At 43.6% G+C, this 15,697-nt stretch overlaps 1 protein-coding gene across 4 annotated transcripts in view; it reads right to left on the bottom strand.

Moving 5' to 3' along the window:
• Window positions 1-15,697, bottom strand: part of LOC123971865 (discs large homolog 1-like protein) — a 101,125-nt gene that overhangs the window by 39,789 nt on the left and 45,639 nt on the right. For all 4 annotated transcript variants that reach the window (XM_046050889.1, XM_046050890.1, XM_046050891.1 and 1 more), the window contains one exon: window positions 1,824-1,988. In XM_046050889.1, coding sequence (XP_045906845.1) covers window positions 1,824-1,988 — 165 coding nt within the window. The remainder of the gene's footprint in view (window positions 1-1,823; window positions 1,989-15,697) is intronic.

The raw sequence follows: 15,697 nt of genomic DNA, 5'->3' as shown, positions 1-15,697 counted from the left end.
GGGGGGGGGGGGGGGGGGGGGGGGGCAGACAGGTGCGAGCTTCACAGCAGCTTCAAGGTTTTAATGAACCACATGGAGGCAACGCAGACAAGCAACCACCCTCATCCACCCTGTGTGTGTGTGTGTGTGTGTGTGTGTGTGTGTGTGTGTGTGTGTGTGTGTGTGTGTGTGTGTGTCAGGACTGATTCACTGTCAGTTGAAATCCATGACGACTGATGAAACTGTTTTTATGCTCATCAGGATAAAATGAGTTTATGAAGGAAAAGGTTTTGGAAATGTGACTTTAAAAGACAGTGACTCAGACCTGGTCTGTGAGAGCGTGTGGTGACTGACAGATGGACAGAAATATATATTTATTGATAAATAATAAACATATATGAACAGAGAGAATATAGAACAAAGAACAGATAAAGAGGTTTTGACTTTACTGGCTCCTGGAGGACTTGAAGGTTTATTATTTAAGCTATCAATTTGTGATTATTGGAAGTTTTGACACCATATAATAATAATAATAATAATAATAATAATAATAATAAGAGTTGTTACAGATGCAGGTATCAGGTACAAACATACTGGTGGTGGGTTCTTTTTGTTGAATGTTAATTCCATCCATCGGAAGCTGAAAGCTAAAATTCCTCAATTTGTCGAGGGAGTCTGGTAACTTCCAGCTTTGTTAACGTTTATCCTCTTAGTGTCAGATCTGATTTTGACTAGACTGGGGGGACGATGCAGTTTTAAATGACGTCATAGATGATTTTGAAGACGCTGAAACTGGGTTTGTTCAGGTGCTCCTCGTCACTTCCTAGTAGACTCAACCATTGAGGGACATGATCTAGTTCAGCCTGCATTTATTAAGATACTACATTAGTCGAATACTCGACACCACTCAGTGATATGGAAACATGATCTAGCTTTTTATTTTAAGATCACATTAATCCGTTTAAATGTTGAGCTCCAGCTGAGTGCATTTACCAGCAGATATTATTACCATCTGGCAAAATTAACTTTGTCGCCTACAGCTCGTTAAGACGCTGCTGATAATTAGAAACTTAAGTTCTTTGTCTTCTAAAGAGGTGATATTCTGCTTTTTGGCTTTTTCCCCACTCCTTTAAGAAAAAAACAACCTTTATTGAGTTATTTCCCTTGTTTGTGTATGTAACAGGTTTGCAAAGTGGAACAGGGAGTTCCCATCTCCCACAGAAAACTCTCTGCCTAAAAACAGCTGGTTTGTAGTCCAACCCTTCTCTGCTTCTGATTGGCTAGTAGTCCTTAACTAGGAACTGAGCATGTGCAACTCCCAACAAAGATCATTTAGAAACAAGATGTATCACTCCATAGCTAAAACGAATCCTTCAACACAGGGTGGAAAGAGGAGCTGCAGCAATGTGCAGTATGACAAAATATATAAGCATGTAAACCTGTTCTGGTACAACCTCTAAATAAGATTATGAACCTGAAAATGAGCAGAATACCACCTCTTTAAAGAGAAAGATTTTCCAGCCCGTTCTCATTGCAGGGCGTCAAATAAGGACGCTTTCTCAGACTTTCACAATAAAACATGTTGGATAACTTTGCAGGTTGGTCAGGTTTAGATTTTGATAAAAAAAATAAACATTTCTGATCCAAGTTGAGACTTTTGAGACACACTAACTAACAGCCAGGTCGCGTGACACTGAGGACTGCAAATGATGAACCGTTTGGGCCTTTAAAGGACGTGTTTACGACGCGTTGAGTCCTTAAATAAAAAGACTTTGGTTTCTGACGCCAGTAAAGTCGCTCACTACAGACAGAGAGAGAGGAACAGACAGCAGACCGTCTCCTACCTTCATGGGTGAGATGTGAGCGTGGGTGACGTATCCGTGCACATTTTCGATCTGGGAAAGGTTTTTCTCTGCTACCTGGACCAGCTCCGCCGCCCCTGCCTCCTCCGTCAGCTGTGGGGAGCTCTGGTCCTGGGGGGACGAGTCCTCATCGTGGTGCCTGTACTTCTGAAACAGGAAACACAAGAACACGGTTCAGCACGGGAGTTTTTGTTTTAGTCTGCGCTAAATGAAAATATGAACATATTTACACAAAAACATCAGATCACAGAGGACCCATGTCTTTCTGTACAAGGTGAAGGGATTGTTGGTTCACGCCACAATCACCCAGCAGCCGGGAACCTCCAGACGACGAGTATTTTACAATCATGGCTGCAACATAATAATTAGACGCGTCTCTAAAACAAAGGTTCGGTTCACGCAAAATGAAATATACACGTGTCAGAAGTGTAAAAAACACCTCAAACTGCAATGACACATTTATGATCTTTGGTTTTCTATTCCCCAAAAAAGGGTGCGGCCATCGAGCAGTGCCGAGGCCCCTGGGTAATGTAGTATTGAGAGAAGCCAGAAATAGTTTAAACTGGTGTTCAGAATCTAAATATTTGATGGTTACATCCTCCAGGAGAGTGCTGTGTGCGCTCAGTCGGGCAGCAGCGAAGTGCCGTGGCATGAAAATCGACGTTTATCACGCCTGCACGTCTTTTATTTATTTTCAGAGGGAGACTTTATACACAAAGGTTTAGAGTTTTGTCAGGACAAATCATTTTGTGAAATTATTGTTATCGTTTTCATTCCTTTAAGGGCCATTGTTACTGCTAATAACTTTCTTTCTCTTCTTTTTAAACATTGAAATGTAGATTGTAACAGGCTGTATATTAACTTATTGGGAGAAAACTGGTAGTTCTATGTAAAGTCAGAAGTTGAGTATCCTTGTTTCACTGCGAAGCTTCAACTGTGAGATCGACAGTCGAATCAGGCTCCGCCCATCGAAGCATCGAATCTTTGGCTATTCGGGGTCAGCCCTAACAACATGAGATGTTAATCGTACCGTAACAATCCGGGGCTGGACGATACAAAATACATACAAAAACGTTATGACGATAAAAAGTTTCATATTTTTTGATTTCAATTATTATCACAATAGGTATCAAATCTTTATTTCTTGTGAGTTTAAAGTAGGGCTGGGCAATAAAACCATAATAATAATAGCAATATAATTTTCCTCAATATCAATATAATAAATGTTCAATATATCGTCAATAAATATTTGGTTTAATTCATCTGAGTCACAAACAAATTGGCACTTAATTTTTTTATAAAAATATTTTGTAGGGGACTGAAAAAAGATTTACTAATCATATTTGTTAATTTATTTATTTTTTATCATAATAGTTCTGAATGTTGTCCTTCAGATTTTTGAAGTGATCCTCTGTTTGGCTTCAAGTGTTTGTCCATAAAGAAAAGTTGAACTGCACAATTAACCATCTGGTTTTTTCAATTTTCAGTCAGGAGCAAAAATCAGCCTTTAAACTTGAAAGAAATAACGATTTGACATTTAGTGATATCGAATGATATGAAATGTTTTTTTATCATGATAACATCGCAGCTGAAAAAACCTGATGGTTAAATTGTGGTTTAAACTTTTCTTTATGGACAGAACAAAATCTTTTTCAACAAATATGCACGAGTAAAATTAAGTAAAAGCTGTTTGTCCTGTTTGTTTCTTCAACAAAATAACCATCTTAATTAAGTTCTAATTCGTGTCAAGTGAATAATAGAAAACATTTATTGAATATTTATAGAACATGTGTTATATTCTTATTGAAAAAAAATCACATTGCGATAATTAGTTATTGTTTTATTGTCCAGCCCTGTAACAATCTCATACCGTTGCGCACCTGGTGTTCAGTAACGTGGAGGAGATGGTCTAAAAAAGAAGATCTGAGAGGAAAACGGACCGGATTAAAAGAAGTGGACGTACTGTGATGTCACCAGTTGGTTTGTGGACTCGAGTTTGGCATTTTGGCCGCTGCCATGTCGATTTTTGGCAACAAGGCACTGGACGTGACCATATTTGGATGAAACGGTGGTCGCCATGGTAGCAACCTGTCAATGAGCTTGTAGCCCCGCCCTAAAGCCTCCCCTGCTTTCTGGTCTCTGTTCCTCTAAATGGGACCATAATTTACTAAATGAACATCATGCTGTGTTGAAGAAGACTTGAAACTAGCGACTGAGACCATAAACTCATCAGGAAAGTGTTTACTGAGGGAATAAATCAGCTGACAAGTAGAAACGTTTTCTCACAGACTTCTTTCTGCAGCCGCTGGAGTCGCCCCCCGCTGGCCGCCAGAGAGGACGCAGGTTTAAGGCGCCCCCCGCTGGCCGCCAGAGAGGACGCAGGTTTAAGGCGCCCCCCGCTGGCCGCCAGAGAGGACGCAGGTTTAAGGCGCCCCCCGCTGGCCGCCAGAGAGGACGCAGGTTTAAGTTGTTGCCGCTAAAACTCACGGTCAGCAGCACCAACATCAGACCCGAGCTGTGATAATCATCCTTTAGGAGGGACTGAAAACAAAAGCAGAGCACAGACGTGGGCCGAGGCGACGCTGACATTTTCCTCTTCACGCCGTCTCTGTGGATCCACAGACATCCTGATGAGTCAGAGTCTTACTCATCTGTTCTCCGGCTTTAAACAGGAGGGAGGTTCATGTTGACAGGCAGCGACTCGGCCGTCCTGAACTCTGCCGTTACATAACAGGACCCAGACTGTCCACCTCTGAACCCCGCCTCACTGGACAGGTGTTAACTATTCGTTTGGGCTATTTATAGATGAACATCCACTGCAGGTAGTGAACCGTCTGTTTCAGTTTGCCTCCCGCTGTTTCCTTTCTTTTGTTCACTTATTTTTTGTCACATCTTGGAAAAATGAACTATTAAACCTTATTCAGCGACCTACAACTCCATTTACTCACTTTTATCCAAAGTAACTTGACATGTGAGGAACAAAATACAAGCTTCAATACCGTAGAGATCCACGACAACAGGTGCAGCAATAAATACTACTAAGAGCTTTTAGCGCATACGACATCAATAGTATGAAGTAGAGCTGAACAATTTTGGAAAATAAATAAATAAAAATTCGAATTACAATTTGATTTGCGATTTTTTTTTTTATCGAAGTTTCGTTAAAGTTCAATATTTATGGTCTACCTGTGTCTATTTTTGACGGAAGTCACGTCAAGCAGCACAGAGCAGGTGAACCGGGCAGGAACGGCATGGAAAATGTGGGCGATTTTCAAAATAAAAACACCCTTTGCAGAATCCCGATCGTAGATCAACAATAAACACAGTTGAAACAAAACAAAAAAAGAAAAATGACAAAAATCAAGGACAACTGAACAAATAAGCAAAATCTGAACAAGTCAGCAAAATCAAACGGGCAAAACGCTCTTATTCTGAAATGCTCCGTGTGGATACGTAACGTTAGCCTGCAGAGAGCGGAACAAAGAGCTGCTAGCTGTAGCTGAAGCAGGCTGAACGCTCCGCTGCTGAAACACTGCGGCGAGAGTGGTCAGACTGGGAATACTGTACGATCACATTCAACTACTCGCGACACGCCGATCAATATACTGCAATATTCTACAGGAAACACTTAAATAGAAAACATCCCTTTGTTCTTAAAGTAATCCCTGTGTGTAATCCTCATTTTTACAAAATGTACCTGTACTGTAACGGAATACAGTTACTTTATTTTTGTATCCTGATTACGTAACGCCGTTACATGTAATCCGTTACTTCCCAACCCTGGTCCTTCGTCACATCATCACTTAACGCGTCGACCTGTGAATTATGCATCACAAGTGAAAATGGCGCTCCGCGTGCTGTTGAATCGAAACCACAAAAAAGAGGTTGTAGATAACATACAGCTCAGTGAAAAGACCTCGGATTTGTTTCCATACACTGAACCACAGAGCCAGAAGACGCTCCACTCTCGAGTGCGCTGCTGCCTCGTCAGCGAGCGTGCGAATTTCTTCTTCACGGGTTCAAACACGTATTAAAAAGCCTGAATAATCATCTGAGTGTGAGCCGTTGTTAAGGCCAGACACTGCAGCTAAAAAGATTTAATACATGAAACCTTCCTAGTCCTTTTGGTATCACAGGTTTTATGACATTTTAAGTTAAAATATGCAAATGAGGCAGTATCTCATGAAATATGAAACCTGAACACTGGATTAGGTCAGGTTCAAAATTGTTGTTGACATATTAGATTTAAACCTTTTTTTTTTTACAGAGGGAATTTTGGAAAAAAAAAAAAAAAAAAGCATTAAAAAGCAGTTTTTGCCATGTTTTTTGGGAATAAAATGTTCTATAATTCAGGCTATGAATTATATATGAACAAACCCCTCTGTACAAATCTGCAGAATAAAGTCAGGAATGAAACTGGAAAAGTTTGGTGTCTAAAAGAGCTGTTGAAGTTTAGATTTCAGGTTCAGAGGACGAGAAAAAAAACGACCTTTAAAACATAAATATTGTAAAATTCAACACGTTTTCTTAAAAATCAATATGTGCCGAGCAGATATCTAATCATATCCTTAACAACAAGATCACAGAAGATCTAAAACACATCACACTGATATCTGAGTTACAGTCTCACAGGCGGAAAGCACGCCACGTGATGCATCTAAACCAATAGATGGAGACATAAAACTTTATTGAAATTGCGTTGTTGCAGCAGCAACATTGACACATAATTTACAGACCAGACGTATTTATACAAACTAACACATAATGTACAAAATGTCCTTTTTAAAAAATGTATATAAAAATATCAGGTGAGAAATCGACACTGGGAAATCAGATTTCACGCCTCTGTACTTTCACGATGTTGTTGTTGGTACAGAGGAAATGACCATATTAGGGTGCAGGGGGGGGGGAGAGAGAGAGCGCTTTCCAGCAGGAGGACGTGCAGCATTTCAAAGCTAAACTCCTAAATCTATAGACGCACAGAGACAAACTGCTGAACTACTAAATGTGAAGTTTTTCTTTCCACACGGCCGAAAGAAGCAAAACTGCCCAAAATCTCTGAACCGAGCCGTGCAAGATGAAACGTGTGGAGCCTTAACAGCTGATCACACCGTTCAGCAGTGAAAGCGGCCGAGTGTGAAAAGGCAGGCGGCCGCTCGTTGAAGAGAAATCACACGTTTCACTTTAACACCTTCTGAGGGGCTCCGGAGCCGACTCCTGATCTGACAACTTTAAGAATTAAAATCAGAACTGAATCGAGGTTCAAAAGAGAAGAAAGAGGCCCACAGCAGAACGGCTTTTGTTTTTACAAGTTTTGTAGCCGTTTCATCACTAAATACACTTGAGGAGAGAAATCAGCTGTGTAGAACTTGGATATTGGCAGTTTTACAAAAGTTGGTGGCGAATCGAAAATGTGCTCAAACGTTTTCGGGGTTCAGAAGCTGCAAAAGCGCCCGCGGGGGTTAGCGGCGGCAGCGGGCCGGCCAGTCCCGCCCACAGAGCGCCCTGGTCCCAGTTACTCAGACCGCTGCAGCAGCAACAACAGACGAAAGGCAGTGTTCCTATACGTTCATTTATTTGTGACGGCCCGCCACAACATCAACACTGACACAAACTGATTCTTTTACTTGGCCCATTTAAAATCTTATTTGATTGCAGCGTCTCTCTCTCTCTCTCTCTCTCTCTCTCTCTCTCTCTCGTGAACACCACAGCACAAATCTGTCCGACACAACGCTGCCAACGTCGGAGACCCAGCTTTAAAAAAAGTTATTTGTAAAGGTTTAAAGTACATTAAGGAACATCAATCAGTGAGTTACAGGAGGAGCCCACGCCGTCTTGTCTTCTTCCCTGGTTACCCCAGGATCTGATACTGGTGTTCATTCTGAAGAGTAAACCTCGTTCACTTAATGGGAACGTTCGCCAGTCGGGCTGCGTGTTGGAGATCAGTAAGTCACTTAAAAGATATCTAACTAGTTAAATGGTTTAATTAGGGTTAGGGGGTGACAAAAATAATCTAGATTAGTCGACTACTCGAATAAATTAAGAGATTAGTTGCTGCCCTGGCGGAAACGTCCTGCAGTTCAGTCGGGAGCGCAAAAAGTTAGGAAGCAATGAACAGAAAGGGTTTAATTATTTTTCTCAGTACCCGACCCTATTTAATCACACACACCAGTCTGCGTCTTTGAACCGGACAGTTTAAGATCCTCTTTGTGTGAAACTCCTCAGATCTTCCATTTTGCAGTGCTCGATCTGGGCCGCTGATTCACCATGAAGACTCCGCCTGCAACGACTTCCTGGCTTTCCTGCGGGCCGCCGCAGTCTCTGTAACTAATGGCAAACACTGATCTGACACACTGCAGCATCTTTATTTTTTCAGGAGCTTCCTGATCCAAACACAGACGGTCCTGAGCATGAATTATTGATTCGACATGAATAAACGTTTTATGGAGCGAAGCTGATGTGAGATCAGCTGTAGAGACGACGTACCAACTCTGTTCAACTACAGAAACACAGGTGCTGTTACAGAGTGACGCTTCTTTACCCTCATAAACAATCTTAAAACGACACAGCTGAACGCGGTCTCTACGCACCAGACTCTGCTTTGGGTTGAGGCCTTCGCCGTTTAGTCCAGGTGAGTACAGCGAGCTTCAATCAGCCGGGTCTGTAGTTCTACTCAGAACTCAGAGTGTCAACATGTGGACCGACAGGTACCTCGCTCTGCTGACGGGAGCTGTAGCCGAATCTGATCACATGCTGTCAATCATTCCTCTGGAGGGTGTCTGAGTCATGTTCCTGCTCAACCTTTTCACATGTCTGTCTTTAACTGAAGCTACTTTTACCCAGAAACACCAGCGCTTCAGAGGAACGAGTTCCACCACCTGCGTCTGTGTGAAACATCAAACGGTGAAAAGATCTTCGAGAGCTCCACAGCAGCTATTTGCTGCCTCAACTGCTGTTCCCAAAGCCAAGAATGAACCCTGAAGCTCAACTTTCAGACAACTAGGCAAACTGATGAAGCCCATGTGATACAGCTGAAAGATTCTGGTTCAAGGACTCTTGCCCCACTTTGATGGGGCTGAACAGACGGGTTTTCCCTCGCGCAGACTACGCCGATGGCCGTGCCGTTCACACTACACAGCTTGCCGTCTTGTGGCGGGAGTCTTGAAGTCGTTGTGACCGATCGGTGACAGCGGCTGTGTCACCCGACGCTGGTCTCCAAACCAGGTTTAGTCAAGAAAACACATGAAATGTGAAACGGGAAATGATGTGACCTACACAGGAAACAGCTGTTGTTTGTCATTATAAAAGGCAGCGATTATAAAGACAAAGAATCTGGGTGAAAGAATGGATCAGCACACGCAGGTAGCAGCGATCGTCTGAGCTACAGAGAGCTGGAGGTGAATAAAAGTGTTTTGCAGTGAAAAAGTAGCTGCCTGCTCTCATTGGCTGGATTTGTGCGACCAGCAAAAAGCTTTCAACCGCGAACAATTTTGCACCTGCTAAAGCAGCGACGTGAAACTTGGCCTGTAGCAAGAAACTCCGTCCGCTCTGCAGGAGAGAGCGGCGTGGATTCAGTTGTGATTCATGGCAGGATGTGAACCCCGTGTTCAGCAACGTTGTGTGTTTGGTAAAAGCACTGAATACTTCTCTTATAAATGCATGTGCAAACGGTAACCTTAGTTCAAAAGTAGTAATTTGCCCAACACTGCAGAGGGATATGCCGTCTAAACCGATGTGCGGCGAAGACGGAGCGCTGCTTGCTGCCCCCTGGTTGCGCGCGCATCTCCGTGATGACAGAAACCCGTCTGTGTGTTCAGATGTAAAGTGTTTCTACTCCTGACCTGGAGTAATTATCCAGGATGACGATCCTGCTTTAACCACTGATTTAATTACCGGGGGATTACAGGCGTGTCAGAGGCCACAGATTAAAACGAGGAGGCGGCAGATTATACTGCAGGAGCTGCGCTGACCTCCAAACGGCGGCGCCTGAAGTGTCGACTGCATCGTGTTAACGAGGCGTAGTACTGGACGATAATCTGGTCCATTACAGAGTCTCGCTATAATCACGTAGTGCACTGGTGGTAACGTCCAGATCCTACCACACCCTGACATCTTAAACCCGTCCCTGTCACAACGTAACAACCATCAACACAAGTTCAACTAATCTCTGCAAATCCAGCGCAATTTTCCTGCAAATCTGACCTCTCATCTCCGTTTCTGCAAAACACTGTCACAACAGCAGCAAGGGGCCGTGAAGTACAGGATCCAGGTGATCTTTACCAAAGCGGGGAAACTGTTCTGCAGAACGTGCAGTACTGTGGTCGAACATAAAGGAAATCGTCTCCTGACAAACACTTTGAGAGGCAATGTCAGCAACGCAAGGAGGATGTCAGACGAGACACTGAGACACAGGCTGCTGCAGGGAAGAACCAAGGCCAGCTGGTTTAAATATGCAGGGTTACAGTTGTCACAGACACAACAGGTTTGCACGCCAATGGTATGATTTATTATAAAAGTAACAGAAGGATCAAATGATCACCAATAATATGTAGTGTGGCAAAGTTGTGTCAGCAGTGAATGAATGAGTGAGATATACATGTATGTTGTCAGAATTAACCAAAGAAGAAACACAAGACAAACCCGGTAGGACGTCGGCCTAGGAGGAGAGAGATAAAAGACTGATCAGTCCTGGTTAAATAAGCTCTGAAGGTGGAGCTGCACAGGTGATTGCCCAGCCCAATCAGCCTCCCTGCCTGCAGCCTCCTGCAGGAGAAGGAAGCCGGAGGGGTCAAAACATCACATCTACCTTTGCAGTTTTCACTTATCGTCACAATTACATAGCAAAAAAAACCAAACACGTGACAAAGTCACCACAATTTATAAGAGAAGCCGCCACAAATTCAGGCATTTCAGGAGCAACAATCACAGAAAAGGCCGCGAAACCCTCGAGGGACTGGAACCAACCAACCAACGCCGGTCAGCGCCTGGAACCAACCAACCAACGCCGGTCAGCGCCTGGAACCAACCAACCAACGCGAGTCAGCGCCTGGAACCAACCAACCAACGCGAGTCAGCGCCTGGAACCAACCAACCAACGCGAGTCAGCGCCTGGAACCAACCAACCAACGCGGGTCAGCGCCTGGAACCAACGCGGGTCAGCGCCTGGAACCAACGCGGGTCAGCGCCTGGAACCAACGCGGGTCAGCGCCTGGAACCAACGCGGGTCAATCAACCAACGCGGGTCAGCACCTGTAAAGGGACGTAATACAGACAAGTTTGTTTAATAAGAAACATGGAACCAAGGTGAAAATATCTGGGGTTGTTCAGGGAACTGTTAATGTATTTCCTGCTCTCTTCAGCTGCTTTATCAGATCTTTAGGTGACGTGTAGGTAAAGCTGCGTCCAGCTCTCTCTCTCTGCACAAACAGCTCTTTCTGAATGTTGCACGACCATAAAGTGGCAGATGGAGACGCATCAGGAGGCTGCAGGCGGACTGAGCCACTCGACAGAGAGAAAAAAAACCCACAGACACAAAGAAGCCCACGATTACTGACTGAGAGCAGGAAGTGAGTGGAAACAGTCAGGTTAAAGGTTCAGGTCCCTCTGTGTGGTCGCAACGCCCCCGCAGGCCATGTCCGTCTGCAGCAACAAGATAAAAGCTGCTCTCTGGCTGCTGTACCTTATTCTGGAGTGTTGACATTTCAGAGGCTGATATTAACGTGTTTAAACGGATCTAAAGTCGTGCAGAAGGAGATAAAGGTTGTGATGTGGCCTGCAAACAGATCACAGGTCCTCCAGGGAGACACTGAGCCCACTCACTGTGGAGAGAAATGTGGATGTAGGAGGCAGAGGTTTCCACTGATGACGGCGTCTGCCTGAAGAGAGCCTCCTCCTCGACAGCTCTTAGAGAGACGACAGCGAGGAGGCGGCGGAGGAGGAGGAGGGGGAGGCAGAGCGCCGACTCCTGCCTGCCAAAAGCTGCTATAAATAGGAGCACCACCACGGCGCGGATGTAGCAGGATGTTCAGGAGGAGGACGGTTTCTGGATGATTCAGGGATGCGATGAAGAGGAACACAAGGAGGAAGACGGGAAGAACAGAGCGAGGAGCAACGTCCCAAATGCAGGAGAAAATTCTTTATTACCTGATTATCTCCTTGAGTCCCTTCACATTTCAGGCTCCCTGTGTAACCATAACATCGCGTGTTTGTAACTAACTGTTTCTAGAACGCCAACAATCAGATAAAAGCAGAAAGCGTTCATGTTCAGTTCATCAGGTCCACTTAGGTCAAACCAATATGGCTTCAGTCACATTCATTACATTATGCTTTCTTGAATTGTGCTTCAAATATTAAGCGCTGGTCGACCGTTTGGTTTGTCACAGGTGGATATTTAGAGAGCCGCATTTATAACGCCCTGGTTAATTTCATTGTTCCTGCAGAGTCCTATCTAATATACATCTCAGTAACGTGTTGAATGAAACGGAAACATTATACTGTTGGTATAATAATATATTAATTTTAGAATGTTATTATATTGATTATAACATTAGTATACCATATAGTTTAGGGCTGGGCAATAAAACAATAATGACAATTATCACAATGTAATTTTCCTTAATATCAATATAATAAATGTTCAATATATTGTCAGTAAATATTTGGTTTAATTCATTTGAATCACAAACAAATTAGCCTTTAATTTTTCTATAAAAATATTTTTGTTGTTGGAGGGAAAAGGACTGAAAAAAAATGTACTAATCATATTTTTTGAAAAATATTTTATCTTAATAGTTTTGAATGTTTTACTCAGATTTGTGAAGTGATGTACTGTTCGTCACATTCTGACCACAACGAAAAGTTTAACCACACAATCAACCATCTGGTTTCTTAAATTTTAAAAAAATCTGCCTTTAAAACTTTAAAGAAATAACGATTTGACATTTATCGTGATAATTATCGTTATCAAATTATATGAAATGTTTTTATCGTGATAACATTTTTGGCCACATCGCCCAGCATTATATTACTTCCAGTTGCAGCAGTTTCTTTTTTGTAGGTAGTAAAAATGCTCTACATGTTGGTTCAGTCTCCAAGTTGTTAAAGCTAAGTGATAACTCGTCAATAATCACAACCATTCATGCTTTTGCCGTTTCACTCGCAACGCAATATGACTTTTCCCCCAATAGCAGGGCATGTGGCCATGAATTACACAGTGTACCTTTAAAGCTCATCAATATTTGCAGATTTAAAATGGGTACAATGACACATATATGATCAACTTTATAAGGTGAAAATACTTGCTAATATGCTTTAAACACCAGATGACCCAACTGATAAAACAGCATATTTTAACATTAGGTTTGGTTGGTAGCTGAAAGGATCTGCCTCATCTGCTGGAACTATTCATTACTAAAGTTTAACTATGATCTTATCTGGCACTAAGTACTTCAAGTAACACGTGGAGCTCCGTCCAGATCTGTCTGCGTCCAGCTGAATGTTAAGAGCAGCTCACTAAATACTTTACGGCTGCGCGGCTCATCAACTTCCGGCACAATCTATCGAGTGAAAGCCGTCGATGGCAGCTGATCAATGGGTCTTAATTTAGACCGGTTGTGATCAAACTGCCACAGAGCAGGAGTTACAGCCGAGCGGTTAATCACACGCCGTGTCCATCTGTAACCCTGAGATTTAAGAGATTCCCAATCCCTCAGATTAACAATAGAATCAATCACATGATCCATGCAGGACAGGCAGCAATAATCTGACGCCTGAGTCCAATCAGAGCCGGAGGGGTCAGAAGGTCAACTGGGAGGTTTGTTTCATGGAGTACTTCAGAGGCTTTCTACGCCACAGTGTATAAAGATTAAAGAGGACGTTTCCTCTGGTGTTTCCTCTCACACGCCGTTACCTGCCGTGATCTCACCTGAGGCGCCGTCCACACCACTCAATACGATCTCCGTCCACAGCAGCGTTTCTATCTAGTGGCCGTTTATGTACACTGGGCATGTGCGAATAAAGAAATGTAGACCGCACCAGGTTTTATTTTGCATGGACCAATAAGGAGCTGGGACCGTTACTGAACGTAACACGGGAGTTAAAAGCGGCGGTGGCGGCGGGAAACAGACAAAGTAAATACGGCGACATGCACAGTACAAGTGTAGGCTGTAAGTGTTATCTGCACGGTGCAAAATATTTTAATAAAAACACCAAAAACTTTGTTTCTGCTTTGCATGACTGATCAGAGCCAATCAGAGAGCCAAACGTCATCGTTTCTGAAGTCCTCCGTTTTTGACCGGAGTTTTAAAACGAAAAACTGGGTCGCCAGCGTTTTCAAACTTCTCCGTTTTCGCTGTTTCAGTCTGGATGGGAGGTGCAAACGCAGCAGGTGGTCTTTGACAGCCGAACGTACGAGCAGCGTCTGTTCTTACTGAGAAACTCTCAAACCAGAAGCAGCAGCTGGGACGTTCACGCCGGAGCTCCAGCATCCTCCGATATTAGCAGGGCTGCAGCTAACGATTATTTTCATTGTGGATTCATCCGTCCACTATTTTCTCGATTAATTAAACGGTGGAAAATGTCGATCAACGCTTCCCAAATGTCTTGTTTTTCCACTACTCAAAGAGATTCAGTTTACGGTCACAGAGGAGCAAAGACACCAGAAAATATTCACATTTTATAGTTGATATTTATTCCTAAGCCTTTTCTTAAAACATTACTCAAACCGATTAACTGTTATAGACCCGAGGCCCGCTAACCTTCCAGGGCAGCTGTATGAACGTCTTCCAGGAGGCAGGTAGAAACACTTCTGTTGACAGATGGAGCTGGACGGTGCAGAGACCAACTGATCAATGCATCAATTCCACAGATCAGTACAAACTATAATGTGGTAAAAATCAATACATCCGTCAGTGCACGTGTTTTGGCAGATATCTGCTCCTAAACGGCCAGGAATTTAATCAACGTGTAGAAACATTCATTAATTATTACTAATCGATCAGTTCGGTATTGGAAGGTGGAGACGGATCCACGTTGATGTTGACATTTTAAAAAGGAGAACATAGTTCAAAGGCTCTTTTCTGAGGCCAGATTCAGCAGACAGTCACACTACAGCGTTTCCTCATGACGAGATCGATCAGGTTTAACGATGCTCTCCGCTCACCACAGGTGTGTTAACTTTGACAGATCAGCGTGCTGTCTGGGCTGAGCCTCCCTCCTCTGTGTGTGTGTGTGTGGTCGTGGTCGGTCGGCGTTTCCCTGCACAGCACATGTTGACCACACATGCACGTGCCTGCCAGCCTGCCACACTCCCAACTCCACAGCCAATCGCGCCTCAGCGCTGCTGCAATCGGAGCCTCCGACTGGTCGGCTCACTGAAGCAGAGGCGACGAGCGGCTCCGGCGGCCTATCGTGTCGCGTCAGGTCAAACAGTAAACACAGCCGCTCAGTGACAGCGAGTCAACAGGGTTTCCTCCTCAGCTGTTGTCTGACAGAGACTGCAGCAGAACCTGGTTTAAATTTTCATGGATTTAGGGGTTTGAATTAAAATGTTGCTGAGTAAATATGATCCCACGCCGCTGCTGCTGTGATGGAGTGTTCAGGTTTAAGGGTGTGCATGTAAACTGAATTTAACGACTTCACAGTTGTCAACATGCCGTTTGTGGCGATAAAAAGAGCACCGAGAATATTTTCAGGCTGCTTTTAAATGATACCCCGCTGCCTTTAAAGGGTATTTTTCCACCAGGACCTTCTGGCCTCATGTTTTTGTGTCTATGTGACTAATTAGGACAACATTTATTTAAATTGCACCAGTTTTAAGCGAGCGCGTTGCAGTCGGCAGCAGTGAAACAGGGCTTCGT

The sequence above is a fragment of the Micropterus dolomieu genome, linkage group LG06 (genome assembly GCF_021292245.1).
Source record: "Micropterus dolomieu isolate WLL.071019.BEF.003 ecotype Adirondacks linkage group LG06, ASM2129224v1, whole genome shotgun sequence".
Lineage (NCBI taxonomy): Eukaryota > Metazoa > Chordata > Actinopteri > Centrarchiformes > Centrarchidae > Micropterus > Micropterus dolomieu.
This window is presented reverse-complemented; position numbering and strand designations above follow the sequence as displayed.